Source organism: Microcebus murinus, chromosome 5, assembly GCF_040939455.1.
Source record: "Microcebus murinus isolate Inina chromosome 5, M.murinus_Inina_mat1.0, whole genome shotgun sequence".
Taxonomy (NCBI): Eukaryota; Metazoa; Chordata; class Mammalia; order Primates; family Cheirogaleidae; genus Microcebus; species Microcebus murinus.
The window spans coordinates 25,775,289-25,802,941 of record NC_134108.1 but is presented as its reverse complement, the minus strand read 5'-3'; the positions used below and the strand labels follow the sequence as shown (position 1 = coordinate 25,802,941).

At 41.0% G+C, this 27,653-nt stretch overlaps 1 protein-coding gene across 1 annotated transcript; it reads right to left on the bottom strand.

Annotated features, from left to right (window-relative positions):
- Positions 1-299: 299 nt before the first annotated feature.
- Positions 300-21,967, bottom strand: IL22RA2 (interleukin 22 receptor subunit alpha 2). The gene is made up of 5 exons (XM_012745506.3): positions 21,714-21,967; positions 19,515-19,650; positions 14,637-14,815; positions 3,261-3,430; positions 300-2,234 (listed from the first exon to the last, which is right to left on the bottom strand). Exons 1-5 carry the CDS (start codon positions 21,769-21,771, stop codon positions 2,085-2,087), a joined length of 693 nt encoding a protein of 230 aa, XP_012600960.1. The 5' UTR covers positions 21,772-21,967; the 3' UTR covers positions 300-2,084.
- Positions 21,968-27,653: the final 5,686 nt, after the last annotated feature.

The following is a 27,653-nucleotide window of genomic DNA, read 5'->3' as shown; positions in this document are numbered from 1 at the left end:
CACCGTTTGGAGTAGATCCAGCAGAATTGATCAATGTATTGAATATAGAATGTGAGAGAAGGGAGGAGACAAAGGTGGTCCTGAAGATTTTGACCCCAGCAGCTATAGGAGTAGAATTATTGTTGGATCACAGGGCAAGTTCAACCAGTGCCTGTAGTTCCTGCTCAATGTTGTTTGCTCCTTTCTGGTTGGGACTTAGTGTGGGCCTATGATTTCTCACTGGGATTGTATCTGATCAACTTAAACATTGTAATCTTCTTTTAAAAGCCCAAATAACAAATATTCCAGAATGCAAAAGAAAAATTTAAACGATTTATTGAAATAATATGACAATATACTACTAATACAATGAAGAATGTGACCATTATGATTTTCACAAAGTATTTTGTACTTGCCTAAGCACACAGGCAAAACCAAAGCAAGGCAAACAAAATAAAAACAAAACTTGATGCTACCTCACAACTTTCGTGAAGCAACCATAAATGTTTTTTGTTTCTTATAAGTCAAGCTTTAGGACTACTGAATTTCATACACTTAAATACTTCTGGCCACACACAATCCTCACTCCCCACCCACCCCACTGCTCTTAATTCATCGCCCTCCCCCAAAAGGACAAACAGTAGTAAGCAAAATAGTAATAATAATAATCATAATACAAAAACAGACATAAAAATAATTTTTTTCAGTCTCTAGGTCTATGCTCAACATTTTCTGACCATATGGGAAGCAACGAAACCAGTTCTCTAGCTCTTGCTCTCTTACTCTCTCCTCCCATACATTTCTGAATACTTTCAATCTGTTTATTATTGTGAGTAATTACATTAATATATAGCCAGAAGCACCGACTATATTCTTGTCGCATTTTGGAGCAATTTTCATGGGGAATTACATAGATGTTCTCTGACATATGTCTCCTTGCAAGAAAGATAATCTTAACTACATATAAAGACTGAGTGCAATAAAGGGGGCAGCTTTCTGTTGCTCACACTGACCCTTAGGCCACTGGCTGTGTACTCAGGAGAAGGAGCGGGTAGGTGAGGGAGGTTCTGGCTTCGATTAGCCTTATACTGTTTGTAATCACCACCCACACTAGTCCTCCTCCCAAACAAACCTTCCACCCACTGTGTGCTTTCAGCTTCAAGCTGAGTTCTCTACCTGGACCCCAACTGTCCCCAATCAAACTGTCATTCATGGATCCACCTGTATAGACATTATGCAGGTGCTATTGTAGCGAGACCCTTTGCAAAGAGGGCTGAGTCATGAATGCGGCATAGACTTGCAGTTAAAGTTTCTTTTCTTCTTTGTTGCTGAAAGGTATTATATCTAGTTTTGAGGATAAGGACAACTTCTTCTAAGACAACATTCAAAACAAAACCAAACGAAGACAGAACTCCTTAATGTATATGTCACATGAGGGAAAATTGTGTTGAGTAGACTTCCTTCAATATTTAGATGTTGTTGATAAACTTAATCCAGATATTAATCCTGAGATCATGAGAGTTTTCTTTTCAAACACCGTTCTTATTTACAGAGAATAGAATTTAAAACAAAATTTTGGTTCGTTAAGTAGAAATTTTTCATCAAAAATATAAAAAGCATACTCACATGAAACAGAAATGTATGAAAAATACTTTTTTATATAAAAGTTTTAAGTGGCATATCTGTGTCAATTTAGCTGGCTTAATAGAGAGTGAAAAGGATTTTTCCAGGACTAAGTCTGTAATGTTATTTTAAAAAACTTATTACAACACTTTATTAAATGACTTGGTTCTTAAATTTTTATTTGGCTGTCTTAGAATTAAGATTGTTATTAGCGATGTTGCATGCAGAAATAAAGTTCCGTATTTCATAGAGTCCTATATCCTCTGCTTCTTCTTTTAATTCTCATTTTTTGGGCGGGGGTATTGTTCAAGTATAGTTTACAAATGAAATAAAGAACGGATAAACAAAGAAGTCCCTGAAGCAAAACGGTGAACACTGCTTTAAGAAAATATGAAAACAGTTCTAAGTAAGATCCTTCAAACATGAGCCGTGCATGCTCAGGGAGCTTTCGATGGCCGTGTCTCTGAGCACCCCACACCGCGTCATGGAATTTCCACACAGCTCTCTTCACTTCTCCGACTACTTCTGTCTAACGTGGGTTGATACATTTCTGCCACTGCACAGTAACCAGAGTGAGGTGCTAGAGCTTTGATTTCGACAATTCTGTGAGCCCCTTCATACACCTTTTGCTCCTGTACACAGGGGAAAAAAAAAATCAGATGATATGTGCATGCCAGGAAGTCACCAATTTTTGTTAAAATTAATAAGGTGTACACGGTCCTGGTAGCAAGTGGTCGCTGCGGTAGATATTAGAAGCAGAAAATATAATTTCTGGGTTTTAGGCTTCCTTCCCGGACACATCCTCCTTCCTGAGTCCCAGGCCATAGCCTGGTAAAGGGACGAATCAAGTGGCCTTCAGGAGCTACTCCCTGATGACTGACTGACCCTGTGGTCAGCGTCTCTATTTCCAGATTTGAATTGTGCAGCGAGGAGAATGGAGTAGACGCGCAGAGATGACTGTAGATGTGCAGCCTGTGGCCACAGACAGACAGGAAGTCCAACAGACAGAGTAGGGTCCTACACAGCTCCCTACCCATTTCCCTGTCACACCAAAGCCTGCCAGCGCGCCATTTCCTGCTCTGCCGGTCTCCGAGATGGCTCATCTGTCCCCTAATACAACTTCCCCCCTCCCGCCCTTCCTCTTTTGTATCTAAACAAGTTTGAATGGGGTTTCCGCTCCTTACAGCCAAAGGAATCCCATCTTACATGGGTACCAAAAACCATTCAATTATCCACCAAACCCAGATATAGGCACTGATGGCAGAATAGACTATCATAACAAAATTTGTGCAAATTTATAATGCTGTGATTCAAAAGTTACTTTAAAATTAAATGTGTAAAGCCCATAAAAATGAATACTCACGGTCACATGGAATTGATTATTGTTAATATCAATCTTTAGATATGCAGGGAAGACCAAGCAGAGACAAGCTGAGGTACTGAAAGGCACACATAGGTGCACACACATACGCAAATTCTGATGGTGGTGTGAGCACTAGCTGTTGATCAATGATGGTGAAGTAAGAAGGAATTTTAAAAAGATAACAGAAAAATAAGAGGAGATAACGTAGCAAAAGACAGAACATAGGATATGGCCAAAATGCTAGTTAAATAAATAGAAGAAAAAATACTAACCTTATCAATCCATCTGGACTTACCTTTTCTAGTGAATTGTTAATTATAAAAACACGGTATACTAATTCATAGTAATTTTCCATAGATATATTTGTCCCCTTTTGGTCTCTATATGGCAAATCTGGAGCACGGAGAGTCACCAACAAAGATCCATTCACTTGGGTTATATTCATGACTGGGGGATCTATTTTTGCTAGAGAAAGAAAAGGAAAATTTGACAAATTGTTACAAAAAATGTATGGCACACAGACACATTATGCATAATGACGAATCATCATTAAATTCCGAAATGTGGCAAAAATCGTTATGAAGAGATACTGTTGACATCCAAATCACAAATGTTTGAGAAGTTTCTTTGAATATAACCTTTTATTTGCAAAGACTGAAAATTTCTATTTCAGCTTTAAGAGGACATTTCTATTTCAGCTTTAATCACTTCCATAGTTCTCCGTGATTGTTTTGGAGAATGAAGTATGAAAAGTTATTTGAGGGGCGATCATAGAGTAAGGCAAATATTATATAGGCCTCTGAGGACGTAAAATTTCAAAGCAGCTCTAAAACCATTTGAAGACTTGTAGTTATAAAATTAATTCAGCAAGATGATGTCATATCCTATGGAACAATATTGGAAGAATCAAAGGAGAGGAATTTTGGTTCATGTATTTTGTTACCAATAATCAGATTAGTAACTAGGAAAGAGAATTATTAATAGATAATCACTTTAATGGTCCCCAGAGTCACTATATTGCTAGGTATGGATTTGGTTGTTTCCTTATTTGGTATTTATTATAATTTTCTCTTTATAGATTTATATCTTTTATAATTCTTGAAAAATTAGCCCTTCTTTCTCTACACACACACATGTTTTTCTTCTGGAATTTCAATTCATCATCTGTTATAATTTTTTCTTCTGTTCTCCATGTGTCTCAACCTCTTTTGTTTCATCTTTTTCTTTTTGTTGTTGCATTTTGAATGATTTCTTTAGACTTGTCCTCCACACCACCAATTTTCTCCTCAATCATGCCTAATCGAATCTTTAACCACCCATAAATTAAATTTTTAAAAAACTTCAATGATTATATATTTTTCATTTCTATGGGGTTTATTTAGATCTTTTTCAATCAATCTGGTTGTAAAACCAATAATATTTTGTCCTCTGATTATGTTTTTATCTCTTCTATATTATTAAACATATTCATTTTATTTTCTGCTTCTAATATTACAAATGCTTGAAGTGCTCTCCAGGTAAGTGCTTGTTCCTTCCAAACTTATTTATGTTGATCTGGTGCTTGTGTTTTCATTGTGAGCACATGTTTAAAAGTTAGATTTTCTTTTTTGTAGTTTTGGTTTTAATTTTTTTTTTTTTTTTTTTTTGGAGAGAGAGTCTTGTTCTGTTGTCCCAGTACAGTGATGTCATGCTAGCTCACTACAACCTCAAACTCCTGGGCTCCAGTAATCCTCCTGCCTCAGACTCCCAAGTAGCTGGGATTACATATGCGCCCCATGATGCCTGCCTAATTTTTCTATTTTTAGTAGAGAAGGGGTCTTGCTCTTGCTCAGGTTGGTCTTGAACTCCTGAGCTCAAGCAATCCTCCTGCCTTGGCCTCTCAGAGTGCTAGGTGAATTTTTACATTTTAAATAAATTTTTTATTGACCTATAAAACAGATACAGATAAATAAATTATAAAGATTTGGCTCAAAAATCTTTATAATAAACACTCCTGTATAGGTTCCACCCAGATCAAGAAACAGAACATTACAAGCATGCCAGAAGCCTCCTTTATGTTTCCTCCAATTACTCAGCTCCAGAAAGTAGCCACAATTGTTCTGACTGCTATTATCATATAGATTAGTTTTGGAATCATGCAATATACCCATTTTTTGTGTCTGACTTCTTCCATTTAAATATGTGTGCAATAGGGGGAATGGCCCGAAAAAGGGTAAAAATGCTTTCTGTCTCTCTAAAACCTCACCCACTCCTTTTGGGAATTAAAACCTGCATCCCTGTCCCAGTCCAGTAGTTGGGAGGGACAGGAGATTTTCCTTTGTTCTTTGAACCACAGGAGATGGCTCAAGGGAATTGTCCAGGCAGAGGTCATGAGATTGTCTTACCCCAAGATGGGATGAATCCAAGGTCATGAGATTGTCCTAGGCAAACATGGGATGGATCAGAACCTTTGACAGCTCTGTACCTTTGCTCAGAAAGAGGACATTGGTACTTTAAGACAAGAGTCTGCCAATCTCCTCATTTGCTGGCAAATTAATAAACTACTCTTTCTTTTTCCTCAAACAACTTGTCCTTGTTCTTCTGATGTGGCCTTGGGGACAAGTGCCGAGGTTTTGGTAACAGAATTAGGTATCCCAGGTGGGATCCCTTGCCGGAACAGCATCCTGTGACTACAGCCGGCAGCAGCTGCAAGAGGCAGGGAGCAGCCTTGGGTCAAGCTGTGGGTCTCCACTGGGAAAAGCACCATCTTTTTGGGTGAGAGAGAGAGGAACCGCTCCGGTAGCTGCCAGAGCCTGTTTAACATTTACAGAGCTTCTGTCTCTGCCCCAGAATCAGATGCAGCTCCTAGCGACCTGAACCTTGTTATGAGAAGGAAATGGATCTAGAAATGTTCAGACAGTCTCAGCTATTTTTCTAAGTTCTCTGGCGTGCATGCCAAGACCCTTGATTCCACCTATTTGGGGAGGGAACCTTCCAGCTCTGTGGCTAGGCATTCGTTTGGAGCCCTATAGCAGGGCATTTGTTTGGAGGCACTGTTTGGGGTGGAAGTCATGAGGTTGAGTGGAACTAGTGAACCTGGTTCAGATTTTGGAGCTCATTTGCAGTTCCCGGGGAACAGGGGAACCAGGCTGCCCATTTGGGGAGGGCTTTGAATCTTCCAGCCCTGTGGCAGGACATTTGTTTCTAGGCATCATTTGGGGTGGTAGAGGCACCATTTGGGGTGGCATTTGTCCCTTTTGGATTCCCATTTGATTGATAGGCCTTGGCATTTTAGACTGTTTGTGTTGGGAATTCCCTGTATTGTTTGTGTTTGATTGTTTGTGAGATTTTTCCTAACATGGGACGCTCCATTTCTGTTTCACCTGAAAGTCCCTTGGGAAGAATTTTGGTTGAATGATCAACTTATAGCCAAGAACCTATATCTGAGTAAAGAATGATGTATTATTGTAATACCACCTGGCCAATGTATGTGTTGGGATGTGAGGAGAAGTGGTCATTGAATGGAACCTTAAATTATTATACTATCTTACAATTGGAATTATTTTGTCAAATGTCAGGTCAATGGGATCACATATGTACAATCTTTTATGTTTGCACAATAAAGAGGCCAAAAGGCCCAGGACAAAGTGAATGTTATAAAGGAAACCTCTGCCCATAGTTGGGGAAGGGACCCAGACCTCAGATGACAAAATTGAGGGGGAATTAGCTAGGTTACTCCCCATGAACACTTTTAACCCAAATTTCATCACACCTCATCTCCCACCATTACACCTCCCCAACTCCATGCCGTATATCTCTGGTAGAAGGGCCCATGGTCAGGGAGGGATCAGCTGGGACCGATTCCTCAGTCCTATGTCTCCCAGGTTATGACTTGGAAATGGGTATGGTCTCCCCTTCCAAGACCCAGCAGGGAACTCAATTCAGCCAGAGGGCAGGCATAGCCGGAGCAGGATGATTACCATTATGTAGTACCCATAGGAGCATTGAATGTGCAAGAACAGTTGGCAAGGTGTTATTGGACTTGCACCCTATTTTCCACCTCAGATTTATTGAACTGGAAAAACGCAAACCCAACTTACAGAGAGTACCCCCAGGGAATGATGGAATTGTTTACAACCATATTTGTAATGTACCGTCCCACCTAGGTGGATGTACAGACCTTACTGAATATATTGCATACTGTAGATGAGCATAGACCAGTGATGGACAAGGGTGTGGAGGCACAGCATCGCCATGGCAAGGATCCTAATCAAATCCCAGACTCCAATGCTGCCATTCCGATGTCAGAACCAAACTGGGATCCTCATATTGACCCATGCAGTATGAGAATAAATCATGACTGGAAGTGTATTCTGGCAGGCCTCCAGAGGGGAGTGCCTAGACAGAGGAATTTAAACAAGGTCAGAGAGTTACAGCAAAAAGCTAATGAGGATCCCTCTGACTTTTTTGGAATGGATCTATCCAGCATATCGGAAATATACCGATGCAGATCCAGAAGCCCCTGAAACATGCTCATGGTTAATATGACTTTTATGGGGCAGAGTGCTCCAGTTATAAGGAGAAGGCTACAGTGTGTGGAAAGGGTAACTGGCACGAATCTCTTGCAGCTGGTTGATATCACCTTCAAAGTATATAGCACCAGGGAAAAACAGAAATTGAAACCTGTGCATGTTCTGTTAGCTGTGACAGCCAAAGGTCCTTTGAGACAGTCAAAAACAAAGAGTGGAAAAGGCCACCCCAGAGTGAGAGACAATCAGTGTGCTCTTTGTAAAGAGGAAGGACATGGGAAAGAGCACTGCCCAAAGGTGCAAAGTGCCCCAGGTAACAAGAAAACCCCAGGAGCTCAAATGGCCTTTCAAGTGTGGCCCTTAGTGAGGCTCCATGCCTCGCTGAAAGCTCCAATCCAAATATCCACACAGGAGCCCTGGGTAAAATTGACAGTGGGGACTCAATTAGATTTTTTGATTGACACTGGAACTATCTTTTCTGTCCTAAACTCTAAATTAACTTCCCTTAGTGAAGACATGCTGGCAGTTGTTGGGGTGACTTGTTGGTCAGACTCAGCAGTGACCCATGCTCCAACCTCTTGAGTGCCAACTGGGAGAACAGAAACTGAGAAACAGTTTCTTATACATGCCAGACTGTCCTGTCCAATACCTCTCCTAGGCTGAGATTTGTTAAGCAAGTTGAATGCCCAAGAGACCTTTACTCAAGAGAAGCAACGGCTCCACCTACAGGTCCCACCTGAAACTGCTCTCTGGTGTCAATGTCTACTCACAGACAAAGCAGCAGCAAATTCTGTCCCCTCTGAGGTCCACCAAACAGTGAGACACACCAACGATCACTTTGTTAAAAGAAGGGGCCTCACACACTCATAGAAAACAATACCCCCTTAAAGAGGAAGCATTGGAAGAAATCCAACCTTTATTGAACAGATTTCTGGAGCAAGGACTAATTTGTTCCTGCTGGTCCCCCATAATATACCAATTTTACCTGTCAAGAAACCCCACTCCAATGAGTATAGATTCATGCAGGACCTACATGCTATTAATGATATTGTACAAGACATATACACCCTATAGTACTAAATCCATATACTCTATTGACAACAACACCAGGTAACTATGAATGGCATTCAGTACTAGATTTAAAAGGCACTTTCTTTGCATTCATTTGGAAAAGAAGACTCAACTCTTTTTTTTTTTTTCATGTGAATGGCAGGATCCTGAGACTAGGATGACATCACAGTACTGCTGGACTGTGCCTCAGGGGTTTAAAAACTCTCCTTGTTTGGTGAGAACTTGGCAAAAGACTTGTGGAAACTGCAATTAAATCAAGGGATTCTATTACAATATATGGATGATATACTTATAGCCAGCCCTGATATAATCATTGTCTTGCAAATACAGTGGCTATGCTAAATCATCTAGCTTAAAGTATCACCTAAAAAGGCACAGATTTGGAAACAGTGAGTTATTTATTTGGGATTTCAAATTAGCAAGGGAACCTGCAGCCTAATGTCAGACTGAAACAAGTTATCTTGAATCTTAAGGTGCCCAGAAATAAAAGGCAACTGCATGAATTCCTAGGAATGGCAGGTTCTGTTGCATCTGGATCCCAAACCTTGGACTGATAGCAAAGCCCTTATATGAAGCCAGTAAAGTGACAGATGCAGAACCTCTGATTGGGACCACTGACTGTCAAAATGCCTTTGAGAGACTAAAGCAGAGTCTTATGACTGCCCCTGCTTTGGGGTTGCCTGATTCCCAAAAAGAATTTAAATTGCCTATCATGAAAAACAAGGAATGAGCCTTGGAGTCCTAGTGCAGATGATGAGAAACATCCCATAGCCAGTGGTACATTTGTCAAAGCAGCTGGATAATACTATGAGAGGATGGCCTCCTTGCCTCTGGGTGGTAGCAGCTACTTGGGACCTATTGCAAGAGGCCACAAAATTCACTTTAGTACAACCTGTTGTAGTGTATGTACCCCACCAGGTTCTGACCTTATTAGAACAGAAGGGGGTTACTGGCTGACTGCAGGAAGGCTGGGAAAATACCATGCAATCCCTTTGGATAATCCCAATGTTAAAGATCGTGTCTACTCCTAATCCTGCCACCCTGTCACCAGCTGAAGAGAGTGAGCCTCTGTAGCATGACTGTTTAGAGGTTCTGGAGGATGTCAGTTCTAGCAGGATGGGTCTGTCAAATCAGCCAATACCAGAGCCAGTCTGGGACCTTTTCATGAGCAGGTTTATGGACAACAGACAGCAAAAGGCTGGATATGAAGTGGTTGAGGAACAACAGGTTCTGGAAGCAATGGCATTTTCACCTGGGACTTCAGCCCAGAAAGCTGAGCTGATTGTTTTAACCAGAGCTGTTCAGTTATCCAGAAAAAGATACCTTTTTGGGATGGGTAGAGGCTTATCCTACCCAAACAAAGTGTCTGAAGTCACCCGAATCCTTGGAACTTATTCTGATATATGGACTCCCTCCATACAGAGTGATAATGGACCCTCCTTTATATCAGAAATAACTCCTTTATATCAGAAGACTCAGCAAGTAAGTAAAGCCCTATATGTAGAATGGAAATTATATGCATCCTGAAGACCTCAATCTACAGTAAAAGTGGAGAAAATGAATCATAATTTAAAAAGGACTATAGAAAAATTAATGCAGAAACCCACCTGAACTGGCATAAGGTATAGCTGCTCACCCTTCTCCAGATAAGGGTAGCCTATAGAAGCAGGCGTAAGTTGAGCTCCTATGAAATAGTTTATGGGAGACTCTTCCTAGCACCCTGAGGTAGGTATGGTAATATAATCATAAGTGAAGAAAACAGAGTAAGGTAATATATTAAACAAATAAGTCAGATACTAACCACTATCCATATGTTTGCCTGTTTAGGTCCTTGTCTTAGCTGGAAGCACCCCTAAACCCCTTTAAACCAGGAGACCGGGTGCTGCTTAAAGCCTGAAAGGAACAAGGACCCAAACAACAACTGATAGAGAGGCGGAAGGGACCCTATGAAATTCTTCTAACAACTCACCTCATTGAAATTGTCAGGAGTGAAAACTTGGTCCACTCTACCATACCAGAGTAACGAGGTACCCCAGGGAGGAAGAGGATCCTAAACCCCAGTGGATGGGCCAGCCCTTATGCAATCTAAAACATCTGTTTAAGAGGAAGGAAAAATGTACAAACCTTTCATTTAAAACTTCACCCCAATTCAGCAGGAAGTAGTTCAATAACTATTACTTTGGGCCTAATTGAACATTGCACCAGTTAGAAGAGGTATATGGATGGATCACCTAAGTACTAAGATCAAGAATGTAAATATTTCTGTGGCCATATTAATGCAAAACAAAAGGCACTGACCAAAAGAAGGCCTTAAAAAATCTAGGTGTATATGGAATTGCAAGGGACCCATAATAGCCAAAACAATCTTGAAAAAGAACAAAGTAGGAGGGCTCACACTTCCCAATTTCAAAACTTACTGAGAAGCAACAGTAATCAAAACAGTGTTGTGCTGGCACAATGACAGATGTATAGATCAATGGAATAGAATTGAGAGTCTCAAAATAAACCATGCTATGATTGTCAATTGATTTTCAAAAAATATGCCAAGATCATTCAGCAGGGATCATTTTAACAAATGGGGTTGGGGCAAGTGGATAGTCATATGCAATGGAATGGTACTGGACTCTTACCTCACACCATATATAAAAAGTAACTCAAATGAATCAAAGTTGTAAATGTAAGTATAAAACTATAAAACTCTTAGAAGAAAGCATAGGATAAATTTTCATGATACTGGATATGGCAAAGGATTCTTAGATATGACACAAAAGTACAAGAAACAAAAGAAAAAAATAGATTGACTTCATCAAATTTTTGTGCTTCAAGTGACACTACTGAGAAAGTGAAAAGACAACCCACAGAATGAAAGAATGTGTATGAAAATCATATATCTGACAAGAGACTGATATCTAGAATATATAAAGAACTCTTACAATTCTAAAATAAAAAGACATAACTTTGGGAGGATGACTTTAAGTCAGGAGTTTGAGACTAGCTTGAGCAAGAGGGAGACCCCTGTTTCTACTAAAAATAGAAAAATTAGCCAGGCGTCATGTTGTGCGCCTATAGTCCCAGCTACTCATGAGGCTGAGGCAGGAGAATTGCTTATGCCCAGGAGCTTGAGGTTGCTGTGAGCTAGGCTGATATCACAGCACTCTAGCTCAGGCAACAGAGCAAGACTCTGTCTCAAAAAAATAAATAAATAAAATAAAAAGACAAATAATTTAATTTCAAAATGGACAAAGGATCTCCATGGATAATTCTCCAAGGAAGATATGAAAATAGCCAATAAACATATAAAAAGATGTTCAAGGCCGGTTGTGGTGGCTCATGCCTGTAATCTTAGCCCTCTGGGAGGCCAAGGCAGGAGGATTGCTTGAGCTCAGCAGTTTGAGACCAGCCTGAGCAAAAGCGAGACCCTGTCTCTACTATAAATAGAAAGAAATTACCCAAACAACTAAAAATAGAAAACAAAAAATTAGCCGGGCACAGTGGTGCATGCCTGTAGTCCTAGCTACTTGGGAGGCTGAGGCAGGAGGATTGCTTGAGCCCAGGAGTTTGAGGTTGCTGTGAGCTAGGCTGACACCATGGCACTCTAGCCTGGCAACAGAGTGAGACTCTGTCTCAAAAACAAAAACAAAAAAAAAAAAACCCTCAATATTTTTAATTAACAAGTAAAAGCAGATCAAAATCACATGAGATACCCTTTCATACCCACTAGGAAGGCTATAATAAAAAGGATTGGTAAGGTGTTTATAGCAGCATTGTTTATAATAGCCAAAAGGTAGAAACTACCCAAATGTTCAGCGACTGAGGAAGGGATAAACAATATGTGGCATATCCTTATAATGGAATACTGTTTGGTCACAGAAAGGAATGAAATACTGATACAAGCCACAACCTGGATGAACTTTGTAAACATGTAAAGTGGAAGAAGCCAGCCACAAGAGATCACATGCTATATGATAGCATTTGTAACAGGGAACTCCATAGAGACAGAAAGTAGATTAGTGGTTGCCTAGGCCTGGGAATAGAGGGACTGGAAAGTGACAGCCAAAGGATATGGATGTGACACATCTTATTGATGTGACAAAAATGTTGTAAAATCGACTGTTAGCAATGATTGTACATATTTATGAATATACTAAAAACCATTAAATTGTATATAAGGGTAAATTATAAGATGTGTGAATTATATCTCAATAAAGCTGTTTAAAAACTCTAAGTGGACACAATGACAGCTTATTTACCCAATGTTCCATAGTTGCTCTGTGGGACAAAGTGGTTGTGTGAAAGGGATAGAGGCTATATTTAGACTCAATGATATAGGCCTCTTCTTAGCGAGTTCAGACTGACACTATGGAGTGCTCAGCTTCCCAGTAAGGAAGATCAATGCTGAATCCCTAGTAGTGTCATACTCTAGGGGGCTCTCACCTGCTACCTGGGTTGCAGGTAGATTTATTTTTGGTCCCTTCCAACAGGGAGGAGGCAAGAGACACTGGAGTAAACACTCCTATGATTATAGATTTTTTTTACTGATTCAATGCTTTTATCGGCAGATTCTCCCTACACCCCCCACCCATGGATGTAGTGAATGTCTTATTCATGGGCATGGTACCTCAAAATACATTGCTTATGAAAAAGAAATTAAGTCAATGTGGAAGAAGTGAAGCAAGGTCTCATACCCACAGGAATATTTGGTCTTGTCATATATATCTCGTCAGAAATCTCTGCCTTTATATGAAGGTGAAATGGAAAACTGAAAACTCAGTTTGAGAGATAACACCTTGTGAGGTGGTGTATGAATTGGTATATGCCTTAAGCCTTTGACTAATGCATGGTGCTGTTTCTTCCAGACAGAATTCACTGGTCTAGGATACAAGAAGTGAAATTGAGGGGGCAACTCTCGCTATGACACATGGTAAACAACTCATGAAGCTTTTTGTCTTCCTTATGCTTGACCTTTAATTCTGGTTTGTGACAAAAATGGTTTCAAAGAATTGGAAGTTGAGGCTGCCACCTGACCCTTTGGGGCTTCTTGTGCAATTTAACCAAAATAAAGAAAATGATGTTCTTGTATTTGTCTTGGGCGATTAGTGCTGATTACCAAGAGGAAACAAGAGTTATAAATACAAGGGGATCAGATAAGAAGTATGCTTGGTATCCTCTGATGTGCCTCTTAGAACTTCTATATTCAGTTTGGTCTTTCCTGTATTTACTTGACCTAATCTTACATAAAAGTTTCCTATATTAGCTCGACATAAGATTTGGAAAGACCAAAAGGACTCAAACTTCTCATGAATAAAGAACTGAGGTACTGGCTAAAAAGAAGGTGCATGTTGAGTTAATAATGAAGGAAGAAGTCATGAATATTAACTACAGCTTCATGACTAGTTGCCGTTATGAAGATTATGATAAATACTCATATTTCCTTTCCTGTTCTGTTATGCATATCTTTATACATAAGCATTAATCACTTCCTTCTTTCTCTCTCACTTTTCTCTACTATTTTATACAAGGTCTGTTAGTAATAGTTACTTTTATAATATACATCTTAAATTGTAAGATATTTTTCTGTGATTATAACTAAACTACAAGAGGAATAAATATCCTTCAGAAATGGATACTGAGAGAGCACCTTTGGTCTCCTCTTTTGGGTACTTGACTTAAAGTCTTAATTTCCTCAACAGAAAATTCTTCTGAGTATTTTCAGGAACTTGACCCTCATGTTTGGGGAGGAACTAGGGCAATATGACTTCTTTTATGCTCTCTAAAAACACTTTTTTTAAAAAAGAAGGTAATATGGTGGCAGGATAGAGTGAAGCCTCTGAAGTCAGATGCAGCAGAATTTGAATTCTGATTTGGGTGATTAGGGCCGTAAGACTTAAGCAATGACCATAGCCTCTGTGCCTTGATTTCGAGGGCTGGAGAATGAAGATCATGAAAGCTATCTCCTAGAGTTGATCTGAGAATTAGGTCAAATGAGAAGATGGTGTAGACTTCGGCAAAGCACAGGGCCCAGTAGCTAGACCAGGCTCTGAGGTCTATTCAAGGGCAGAAGAGCAAAGACAAAGAAACTCCATGGAACTCACTTTCCCACCAGGGAGTGAAGCGCTGTGTCATGCTCCAGCCTGAGTGGCTCCCGCCTGAGGCCGTCCTCACCCTCCCGTAATAAGGTTCCTGTATGTCTGAGGTTTCATCAGTAAGGTCACAAAAGAGCTCTTGAATACCCCAGCAGTCTTTTTTACTTTTCCATTGTCTCTCTCCATACCTGTAGAAGGAAAAAGACAAAGATCTGAGTTTCTTTTCCATTGAAGGAGTCTTCAGTTTTTTCAGTCTATTAATTCTTTAGACTGATTGAAACCTGTCCTCTAGTATCAGTACGACTGTGAAAGCTTATGGCTAGCCTTAACCATCTTTTAAGAAATTTCTTCCTTTTAGCTGTCTTAGTCTGTTTTCTGTTGCTATAACTGAATACCCGAGACAGGGTAAGTTATAAAGAAAAGAAATTTATTTGTTACAGTTCTGGAGGCTGGGAAGTCTAAGGTCTGGGGGCTGAGTCTGGTGAGGGCCTTCTTGCTGGTGAGGTGGCATAGGCTTCACATGGCGAGGGGGCTTATGAGAGATGGCAAAACTGGCTTTGTATTAAATATATCAGACTCACTTTTGTGATAATTAACCCACTCCCTCAATGACACATGAATCTATCAACCCTGAATGGATTAAATGAGTCATAAGGGTAGAACCCTCATGACCCAAGCACCTTCCAAAGGTCCCATCTCTCAACATTGCTACATTGGGGATCAAGTTTCCAACACATGAACTTTGTCATTGTTGTTGTTGAGACAGGGTCTTGCTCTGTTGCCCTGGCTATAGTGCAGCGGCATCATCATCATCATCATCATCATCATAGCTCATACCAACTTCAAACTCCCAGGCTCAAGCGATCCTCCTGCTTCAGCCTCCCAAGTAGCTGGGACTATGCCCACCATGCCCAGCTGATTTTTCTATTTTTTTTTTTTTTTGTAGAGATGGGGGTTTCACTCAGGCTGATTTTGAACTCCTGACCTTGCCTCTCAGAGTGCTAAGATTATAGGCATGAGCCACCGCACCTGGCTGCAACACATAAACTTTTAGGGGAGACATTCAAACCACAGCATTAGTCCAAGTGCTGTCTTGCCACAGCATTAGTCCAAGTGCTGTCTTGCTGAAAGATGAACAACCTTGACACCTTCTGTGTCAATAACATAAGGGTCTTTATGTTTTTAAGGCCTAGCAGTGTTTCTTCTGGTGTGTGTGTGTGGACCAACTGCCATTTTTGAGTACTTGCTCTCCACATCCTTAATGCTTCTGAGATTTCAACTTTGTGGCTTTTCTCCACTTCTCATCAGCTTGCTATTGAGTAATGTGGCTGATTCTGAGAAGTCGTTACCACTTTTCACCTCAGGTGATGCTTACCCGACATACATGATTAATCTTTTTATTGAAAATTGAGAGGAAGTTGTAGTGAGCATTATATAGGGACTCCTGTCATTAAAGGCTGGAAGAAAGGGAGGGAAACCCATGCAAAAATGTAGTGAGGCAAAGAGGCAGGTTGGTTGACTCAGCCTGAGACCACAAGACAGTGGAAAGGACAGCCAAAGGAAAGATTAAATCTTCACTTCCTTACCAGTCCTAATCCAGACACATGCAATAAGGTAATGGTGGGGAACAGAGCAGAAATCAGAGGCTGAGGAGAAAGATTTCCCAAAATATTTGTTGAAGGACTTGAAATCTAACTTTATAGACATGTAATGAGGAATATTGCTGGTATCTGTACTCTGTAATCTACATGACAGTAGTTTCATCATATCAGAGTTAAAGTGGCCCCGGTGCAGTGGCTCATGCCTGTAATCCTAGCACTCTGGGAGGCTGAGGGGGGAGGTTTGCTTGAGCTTTGAGTTCGAGACCAGCCTGAGCAAGAGTGAGACCCCATCTCTACCAAAAAGAAAAGGAAAAAAAAAAAAAGAAAGAAAAAAAAGAAATTAAAGCAAACCAAAAACATATATTGAGCATAAGTTGATGTTTTTAAATTGTTATTAATTGATGAAATATTATCTCTAACTTAACTATAATGATTGACTTCTCTTTTAATATGATACCTCATTTTTTATCCTAACCCAAATCGGACAGATATTAACAGTATATCTCATGAACTAGTTACAACCAAAGTGAAAGTTTTCAAAATTATAAATCTGCCTTGAATTTATAAATCTGATACTGAAAATATCTTAGAGACAGGAATGAACCCAGGTATTCTGGGGTCTGAAATTTATATAATCTTGTGTCTCAGTTCATTCAGTGTTTCTATAACAGAATATGTGAGGCTGGGTAATTTATAAAGAAAAGAGGCTTATTCAGCTCATGTTCTGTAGGCTGTACAAGAAGAAGGGACCAGCATCTGCTTGGCTTTCATCCTGTGTCATATAATAGTGGAAAAATTCAAAGGGGAAGTGGACATGTGTGAAGAGGCAAAACAGGAGAGGTGTCCTGGCTTTATAACAACCCATTCTCATGGGAACACTCCCCTAGGAACTAATCCAGCCTCCTGAGAGCCAGAATTCACTCACTTTGCCAAGATTGGCACCAACCCATTCATGAGGGATTCACGCCCATGACCCAAACACCTGCCACTAGACCCCACCTCCCAACATTGCCACACTGCGGATCAAACTTCAGCATGAGTTTTAGTGAGGACAAACTTAAACCATAGGAGCTTTGAGAAAAAGAATTACATGCTGAGTATGATGCCTCACACCTGTAATCTCAGCACTTTGGGAGGCTGGGGCAGGAGGATCACTTGAGTCCAGGAGTTCAAGGCTGCAGTGAGCTATGATTGGGCTCCTGCACTCCAGCCTGGGTGACAAAGTAAGACCCTGTCTCAAAAAAAAAATTACAAATGTAAAATTCATCTATAGGGCCCTGAAATTTAATCTTCATTAGCTTAATGGTAAAATAACTTCTGATCTGCTTTTTACTTTGGACCACAAACAGGTCTACTTTCAACCTATTTATACAGCCTAAGGGAAGTATTAAAAAAGTAATGAAAGGATGGCATTGCTAGTAAACCATCTAATAGGAAAAAAAATCTGCACACAACTGCAGCTTTGTTAGCTGAACCACCTGTGACTTGGGTTTTTTTTTTTTTTAAAGAACTTGTTTTACAAAACTGGAACAGCACTGAACAGACAGAAAAGGGCATGTAGGACTCCTCCACATCTGCCAGACCACATTCTGAGAAGTCTGATAAAGCCAGTCTAGCAGAGAAGAAAAACCACAACCATCTCCTGTTATCATTTTGCAACAATAACAACTCTATCCTTTATTCCAATAAAAGCCCAAGCCACTCATTCTTGGGACCAGCATTCCTTCTTCCTTTCTTTCATTCCATGCCCTTTCCTTCTTTGGAAAGTAAAAAAACTTCTTGTTTCAAAATCTAATCTTTGGGTCAAGAATTCTTTCTCATCCCACGCTACATGATACTCCCGACAACAAGTACCAATCTCTACTTCCTAAGTGCTGAAAGCATCTCCAGCTATGTGTAAATCTCATTTTGTAATGAAGAAATCCTTATTGTAAAGATTCATAAGTTTTACAGTTGCTACACAAAGTATGCTGAGAGACACAGCAGCAGTTAAAGACTGAGAATCTTCTGGGGCTATTTCTTCTGACATTAATTAATAGGAAAATCTGACCTAGGTCCTACTCCCTGCTATGGAGACATGGATGAATTTATGGAATAAAAAAATACTATTTTATCCCATATCTGCATCTGATTTTCTGAATTTCTAGTGAAAACCCATGAAAGCTAAACTGTATAATCATCTGTCTCATGCTTAGTCGGCATTTCAAACTATGTCAGAGGAGGGAGAGCCTCAAAAAAATCCCAGGAAATGTGTGAGTGGACAAACCTGTCATTTTCAAATCAGGAGTGTCTGTTTCCAGGAAAGGAGTAGATTATATCTGAGTTGATTATACCAGGATTAGCCTGAAGATCACACAAGAGGAACATGCAGCAGCGTGTTCCAGTTTGTGTTCAGGCTTATAGGAGTCATTAATTTTGGAAAAATCTTCTAAATAGTAAATCCACTCCAGCAAATGCCTTTTAAATTAAAAATATGTTTTATACACTCACTTCCATGTTTGTCACAACTTCTTTTTCAATTAGTTCACCTTAATTTGTAACTGGCTCTATACACAAATTTCAATGACCCCTGTATGTATTTTTATAATCTCCTTCCTTAACTAACTGCATGAGCTTTTGGAGTTGTTTCCCAGAAAAGGCAGAATTTTTGTATGACAAAGCATTTGAGATTCTCTAGGCTCCTGAGCCTGATGCCAAGAATCACCAAACCCCACACCTGCCCCAGTGCTTGTGGCCCCTCCTTAAAAAACCCCATGATCTCTGTTGGCTGGGGAGTCAGATTTGAGATTATTTTTTTCTGTTCTCCCAACAGATATCTTTCACATTAACATTCCTTTCTTCCTTGGCAATCCTCGTTGTGTCAATAATTGGATCTTTGTTCGGTGAGTAACTAGATCTAGGCTGAGACCCCCTTGTGGTTGCCGTAGCAAGTGGAGTACTTGTTATGTGTCAGACAACTGGCTTCCAACGTTCATTTGACAAATCTGTACTGAGAGCCCATCACGCGCCAGGCACAGCAGTGGAGGCCAAGGCTGGCCTGTAAGGTCTCCGTGCTGGGTGCAGTAGGGCTGAAGTGTCTGCCCGACAGACTGCACATCATCGTGCATTTGGAGTCCCCAGGCAGACTTCAGGGGAGACAAGTCACTTCTGTCCCAACCTCTGCTTCTTCTCAACCTCTCCAAAACTGAAAAAAAAAAAAGCTCAGATCCTAACACTCCATTACATTCTAGAACATGCTACCCCAGTGGCCATCTCCATCAGCTGCAAGGAAGCTCAGTGTACTTACATTTTGTACTGTACAAAGTAGACACTGCTGTTGCCTATCAGTGCCCTCCCAGGCTGCCAGTGCAAAATGTTGTGAAAATTTCGGGACTGAAATTGTACCCTCTGCGGCTTCAGAGATGCATGGGTTGGCTGAGCTCCTAAAACAATAAGAGAAGGAGAAACACTGAACACTGGTACGAGCACCACTGTCATTAGCAGTACTATTCAATGAAATTCCAGCATCACGATTTTCTAAATAGCTGCTCTAAGTGGAGGTGGAGGTGGAGCTCACAAATCAGCACTTTGGATCTTCAATGCAATGATTTTGATGCATGCTGAAGTCTCATAACAATGTGTTCCAGACTATAGAAAGGTACTTATACCCTCCCACCGTGTGCCCCAAGATGGAGAGGAAGTGAATAGCAGTGAAAAAATATTGTCCTTATTTCATTCCCAAATTGTGACAGGATATAAGGACTGAGACACAAGACCCATACTAAGGCTACTCATCTATCTTCCTAGGAGCCACTCTGATGAAAAACTTGCCTGGGATCAATTCTCACTCCAGGACCTCAGCCCAGCATTCGGCTCCTTTTTTCTCAGGTTCTTGCTCGATCTCTCAGCCCTGCCTCCAGGTAGGTCTGCCTTCGCTGTCCCACTCCTGAATGGTGGTTCTTACCTGCCTGCATCCTGGTTCCAAGCACCCAAGCATCATCACTGAGATGAACCAGCCCAGGCTAAGGAGGGAAACTACCCTTTGTCAATGGATTTCTTCTCTCATTTTTGTAGTAGCACCACGATCACCATCCCCAACAGTAATAACAACTCACTCTTCACTAGGCACCGAAGGGGCTTTTATCTGCATTAATTTATTTAATTTGTCCAGATCTTCTGTGGTACCTCTTCTGTCCAGGAGGTACCATGCATTGTGGTCCTCCTTTTATAGACTAAAAAACTCGGCTTGGAGATGTGAAGAAACTTGCCCAGCAGCAAAAGGTAAAGCTGATTTTGTAGACTTTGTACCCAGGCCATCTGACTCCAGATCCTGCCTCTTACTGATGGCAAAGCTCTGGGAGAGGTGAGCAATTAGAGGCTGAGGATATTCTCTCTCCTCCTCCTGCCTCCTCCTCTGGCTCCTTCCATGAACACTGACCATATATGAACATTGAGCAATATCAGGGATTGTGCTCAAAACTTTACAACTTATTTAATGCCCACCACCACCAGGTAAGGTAGGTATTTTATTCCTGCACTTTACAGATGGGGAAGCTGAGGCTTAAAGAAGTTGTGTACCTTACCCCACATGCTGTGTGGGGGAAGAGGCAGAACCAGGGTCATTTTGGTAGCACTTGAATTCCTGCCATATTTTGCTAAATGATTCTTTGCTGTTACCAAGGACTAAAGGCATAGTCTACTCAAATCCACACATTTCTGGAGGATGAAGGCTTGAATTGTTCTTATGTATCAGTCGCTGGACAATGGCACTGCTGTCTTGGGAAGTGATTTGAGCCATTTACCCTGAGAGGTCCCCATCTGCTAACTTGGGATCCTAATGGCCTTGCTCAGAGGAACGCTCCAGTCCCTCGAAGAGGTCCTTGTGAATACCAGCAGCAAATTCTCACGTGGTGTGTATGATCCCTCTTCTGTGCCAGGCACTTCTCTAAGCACTTGGCATATATGGACTCATTTCATCTTCCCAGTGACCTACAATCCCCATTCTAGCAATGAGGAAATTGAAGCACAGGAGTGTTATGTAAATTGCTCAAGTTCTCCTAGATAGTAAACGGCAGAGTTGAAGTTCAGATTCTGATAGTCTGGCTTAGGAACCTGTGCTCGTAACCACTATGTTACAGTGACACTTCAAGGCAAAAGGAATGGGGGAGACAGAGGGAGAGAAGCGAGAGAGAGAGAGAGAGAGAGAGAGAGAGAGAGAGAGAGAGAGAGAGAGAGAGAGAGAGAGATGGATGTACATTTGTCCTGTATGAAATCTCTTGCACCCACTAGAGTGCCTGCTCTTTAGCAGGTACTCATTCAGTACCTGTGGAGTTACTCAGGCTGCATGCAGACAGGAACCAACCCATGCCTGTTCTGATCATTTAGTGACATAAGAAAGCTAAAATCTTTACACAGCCCAGAAAAGTGCCAGTGCCATTTCTAACAGTCCCTTGACCAGACTCAGATGATAAAGCTGTGAGCAATGGAAAAGAAATGAAGCACTTACCTAACACAACAGTCAGGAAGAAACTGACGAGGAAGCCTAGAAAGCAATGTTTAGACATCTCGGTCTCGGGTGTGACTGCTCTGGGCAACCGGTGTTCCCCTCAGTGAGAGGGACAGCTCAGGACAGAAGAGGAAACTATACAATCCGCAAGCAGAACATCCCTCCTGGTGTTAACCAAAGGCAAAGGGTTCCTTGTTGCAACTGCAATTTTATTTTGTTACTATATTGTATCATTTTAGGAAACTTCTAAGAATCACCTCAGAAAAACATTTGCTGAAAGTCACTTTTATGTGGAAGCTTGTTTCAGTCATTGGCTGTGGAAAGGCAAGACACTGGGGATAGGTAGAGCTGGAGGGCAGGGCAGGGCAGCGATTGTGCAAGCCGCACGCAGGTGAGTGAGTGAAACAACTTGTGAGGCCTTAGGAAGAATCTGGCCGCAGGAGGCAGAGAGGCTGCCAGGGACCAGGACTTGGCTGACAAGGTGATTTTGTGTACTATGCTTGGCAGTTACAGCTGTCAGGGGCCCTGGCAGTGGTACAAAGCAGGTATAGTCTCATGAATTCCTCTTTTTTCTCCCTTTTTGGTAGCTTCCCAATTAATCTCCCGGGTAGCCTCCCTTCCAGCCCCTGTGGCTCTCTGCGGCTCCCTGTAGTGCTTCAGCCTCCCCCCTCCATGGGGGTCCTGGGCCCCACTCAACTATGCCTCTTTCTTTCCATTCCCATCCCCCAGGTTCTAGCAAACTGGATAAAGATATTGAGCTTTCAAACCAAATGATTCCTTAAAAGGATGAATGTGAAAGACATTCATTTTGAGCAACACGAGACCTTTTCCATATCTTCTTTAAAATCAGATTGAACTAGGTCATCTCTTCTTTGTCCATGACTCATTATATTGTTTTTCATACCAATTTTTTTTTTACTATAATACATGTTTTTAGAAGCACTGAAGTGATAGATTAACACACACTAAAGTCATAACGATTTTTTTGTTGTTGAAGAAACAGGTTCTTTAGGTGAAAAGAGGAAATGCATTCTGGCTTGTTTCCCCTTGTATAATCTTTTTCAAGCTCTCAGTAAAATGGCCCCTTTAGTAAGGAATAATGATGATTGCTGGTCAGTATCTATCCGTCCATCCATCCATTCAATAACATTTAACAAGCATTTGCTGCCCTACCATGAACTAGGCATATTCTCAGTAGCAAGGATGCAGCAGTGAACAGGAAGACATTGGCTCTGCCTTCCTGAAGCTTGCTTCTAAAGGAGCTAATAGACAATAAAGAAATATGGTGGTGTTGTGGCTTCTATTCAACTCTCCTTCTCTGTCTCTTTCTTTTCCTTTTCAAATGGGAGACAAAGTTTCAGAAGCCAGCTTATAAAACCATTTTGTTCCCATCTCCCTCCACGACGATTAGCCAAGACTCGAGCATAAGACAGGAAGGAGAAAAGATGGAAGATCTGGAAGGACAGGGAGGGGGGCTGCTGATGTGGGACAGGCAGAGCCTTCAAGGAGAGAGAGAAGGCCAATCTTCTCTATGAAGACAGGAACAGAGGAGAAGTTGTTTTCAAGCATAGAGCCTCCATCCCCAACCTGTGACCAACACCCGTGAACAACAGTTCTAGGTACTTGGTGACACTGTGAGGCTTTGAGTGGGGTGGAGGACTTATAAAGGAAACCTCCTCATCCCTGATCAAAGTGTCTTGGAACACAGCCTGTTAGGAATTTCTCCAGAAACCAGATCCCAGTGGACCAGGCCACCGCCATTGTCACATAATGAATTCACAGAACAGTTATTGGGGACAGATGTGATGCATGCTTTCTGAAGCCAGACATGTATGGAAAGGTCTGTGAAGGTAACGCCAGGTTTTCCGGAACCCTTGTGCTATGTCAGATTTCTGAATCCAGATTCCTTCTCTCCTCCCAGTGAAGTTTTCACCGCTTATAAGGTAGTCTATGCTTTGAAAGAAGAAACATGTGACATATCTTGTGTTCCCTTTTCACCTTCTTGGTGCTCCTTACCTTCCAGCCTTCTTAGCATCATTATTCACTTCCCCACTGATGTCCATTGAACTCTAGACTTCACATTAACTTTGGTCTTTCAATGGGGGGGTGATAATCTGGTTTTGAACTATTGATGTTTGATGTCTTTGATACCAATAGGTCTCATCTTGAAGGCACCACATGGCTCCAAGTTTCAGTTAAGAAAAAAGTGAAAACACCTTAATTCAAAGTTTTATAAATAGAGCACCAGGAAATGAAATTGGAGCTTCCACTGGGTTACTGACTTTGGAGAAGAAATAAGGAGGAATTAGGGGGAAGTGAGAAAAGTGTAGAATATTTCAGAACTGAATTCTCCCCAAAACGTGAGCTTCTGTGCTATGTTGAATTTTCAGAAACCAAACCAGTCCTGTCACGATTCAATGAGCTGTAATTGCGTAACAGAACCTGCATAAAAGCCAACCCTGCCAACAAAGCCTCAAGGTAGATGAAAAGATAAAATTAGATTCTAATTTCCCATCAATTTGGAAACAGAAGAATTTGTACAGAACTATTTCAAGTGAAACGGCACTTGGTTTGGTAAATAAGAAAATCACAATTACTAGGGGATCTCTGCTCAGCCTTGGTCCAGGCATGAAATGCTGGCTTCCTTCCTGCCTCCCCCTGCCGCCCCACCCCTCGGCTCCACCCCTGCAGGGAGAGTCCCGTGGGCTCACGATGGAGTGGATACCACCATCGTGTTTGGTCTGGAGAGAATTTACTTAAACCCCTACCTTGGACAGATTTGATTCTCCCTTTCTTCTGTGGCTTCCAACAGACCAACAATTTATCTAATTAAGGAATCACTATTAATTATTTTTAAGTGTGATATGGGATTTGGGTTATTATTATTGTTATTGTTAAGACAGGTCTTGCTCTGTTGTCTGGGCTAGAGGGCAGTAGTTTGATCATAGCTCACTGCAACCTCAAATTCCTGGGCTCAAGCGATCCTCCTGCCTCAGCCTCCTAAATATCTGAGACGATAGGAGCATGCCACCATGCCTGGCTGATTTTTCAACCTTTTTTTGTAGATATGGGGTCTTACTCTTGCTCAGGCTGGTCTTGAACTCCTGGCCTTAACCAATTCTCCTGCCTTGGCATCCCAAGGTTATTATTTTTTTAAAGATACACAGTAGAGTGCTACAGAGGAAATCATATGTCTGGGATTTGCTTCAAAACAATACAAGGGGTTGCAGAAAGGGGGTGACCAACCCCGAGCTGATGATTATTGAAACTGGGTATTGGGTACATGGTGGTTTATTATACTTTCTAGTTTTGTATATATATTTAAAATTTTTCATAACATAAGAAACTATTTTTAAAGTTTATCAACAAGATGCCATCTTTATAAAACTCCTTTAGGTAACCTTAATGCCACTTGAGTGTCGATAATACGATCTAATAATTATGTGGCACCACGTTAAGTTCTTTCCACTCTTTATCTTAGCTCATCCTCTCAACAAGCGTGGGAGATTGGTATTGACATCCTGATATCACAGATGAAGGAACTGAGATACAGAGAGGCTAAGAGAACTTGACCAAGGCTCTAGAGCAATAAACGACAAAGTGAGGGGTGAAACCAGCTCTGGCTAACTTCAGGGCCTGAGGGGTACTATCTAATCACGATTGTATTATTCTTCACTTGTAATATTCATTCCATAAAGGGATAGAATTATGTCAAAGAAGATTTGACCATTTACTCCTCTAATTGCTTATTCACTCAAACAAATGTTGATTGAGCATCTATCTGCTGTGTGCCGGGTTCTGTGCTAGGCATGCTAGTGCAGAAATGAACAAGACGGCGGATGCAGCCAGCATCATTTTCTTCAGCCAGGTCTTGGCAGCAAAGGCCACATGCTCCTTATCCTCCTTCAGAAAAGTGTTTAAAAACTCGTGCTCGATATTACTTTGGGTGTGTCCATCCAAAAGGAGTCAGATCAATTATGTTTCTGCTCCAGGCTCTTTCCCTAGTTCTATGATTTGGTAAGCAGATGAGCATCTTTTAAAAGTCTCATCTTGAATTATAACTTGAACACCAGCTTTCTCTCCCTCAGACCTGTGGAAAAACTATATACCTGTAGTACCAGCAGCTGGGAAATGATCTGTTCTTTCTTATTCGCCGGGCCCTCAATAAGCCACTGAGGGATACCAATGACCTTTAGGCAGTTCCACATTCTGAAAATAATTGGTATGTGATTCAAAATAGTCTGTGAACTTGAATTCAGAGAAAAAAAAAAGGGAACTTCATCATTAAAATGCAAGTAATAAACACAATAGCTAATCTGAGAAACTTTAATATTGATTAACTTTTGGACTATGAACACTAATACATTATTTACAATCTCCATTCAGAGGACTTAGGGCTTCACTAAATTAACCTTTTCTACTCTTCACCCTTATTTTTCTGGATAAAAGATGCTACTAATTTTGCTTTGATTGTTTTTGACCAAGGTCTTTAACTGACCTTGAAAACCCTATTGGACAGCATCAATCTTTATGCCAATGCATGAGCGTATTCATTGCTTGGACCCTGGAAAGATCTTCATGGTGTAATAAGAATCCAACTGGTTTTGTCTCCTTCGCTGCACCCACTTGGGTCCCTGCTACCATCACGTCTTGCATGGGCTGTGGCCACAGCCTCTTTACCGGTCTCCCTGTCTTTGCCACTGTCTTCTGCATCAGGCAGAATATTCCTGTTAAATGTCAGATTAGAACCTTTTGCTCAGAACCCTCCAATGTCTTCCCATCACACTCAGAATGAAAGTTAAAGTTTTTGAAGTCCTCTACTAGGTTCTGTATAGTTTGGCTCTGCTATCTTTAAATTCATCACTTATAACTCTCCTCTTAATTCACAGTGCTCTTGCCTAGATGGCCTTTTTGCTGTTTCTCGAACACGCGAGGTGCATCCCCACACAGTCCCCTCTGCTTGGATGCTCTTCTTGGGATGTCCAGGCTCACTCCCTCACCTCCTTCATGTCTCTGCTCAAATGTTACCTTATCAGTGAATTTTTCCATGACCTTCCAAAACAGAGCACTTCTCCCACCAGCTGTCCCTGGCCCCTTCATCTGCTTAATTTTTCTCCATAACATTTATCATCATTTGATAGGCTGTTTTACTTTATTCTTGCTGTCTGTCTCCTCCATGAGAAGATAAGCTCCATGAGGTCAGGGATGTTGCGTGTTTTGTTCACTGTTTTGTCCCCAGCACTTAGGACAGAGCTGGGCACATAGTAAACACTTACCACATATCCGCTGAATCAATAAAAAGGAATGTGATATTAGCACCTGACATGGATCTATAAGATTTAAGCTAAAAGAACTAGAAAATGTTTTTCTCCTTTTTTTATGATCTGGAATGGGAGTCCTGAGGGGAGAGGGTTGAGATTGGCTGGTCCACAAGGTCACTATGGTTAGTCTGATACACACAGGTAACACTTGTTCTTTGCAAAATCATGCAGCGTCATGGCCAGCACCTGAGTTGGATAAATCAATCAGTGTGAACTGGGAATTATCTGCCTCTTAATTGTTGGATAGATTTCCCTGAGAAATTATCTAGGTGCTTTTCTGGATAAGGGAGGAGTTGGGCCACACAGGAGTGGTGTTTCTTTGGTAGTTTTCAGTTCCAAATCTTCTATGGTAATTAGTCTTTTTAGCTTTTCTATCTTAATTAGGTTCATTTTCTGCAAATAATATTTTCTCTAGAAGAGTCTCCTTTTCATTCATGCTTTTAAATTTATTTGCACAGCGTTGAGTAAGTTATTCCCTTATGATTTATTCAATCTCCCATTTCTGTGGTTTCTCTTTTATAATTTCCCATTTTGAGTCATGATTTTCTCCCTTGTTTTCTTATTTTATTTTTGGTAAATAAGCTAGTTATCTTAAAAATGTTTTTTTCCAAGGAATCAG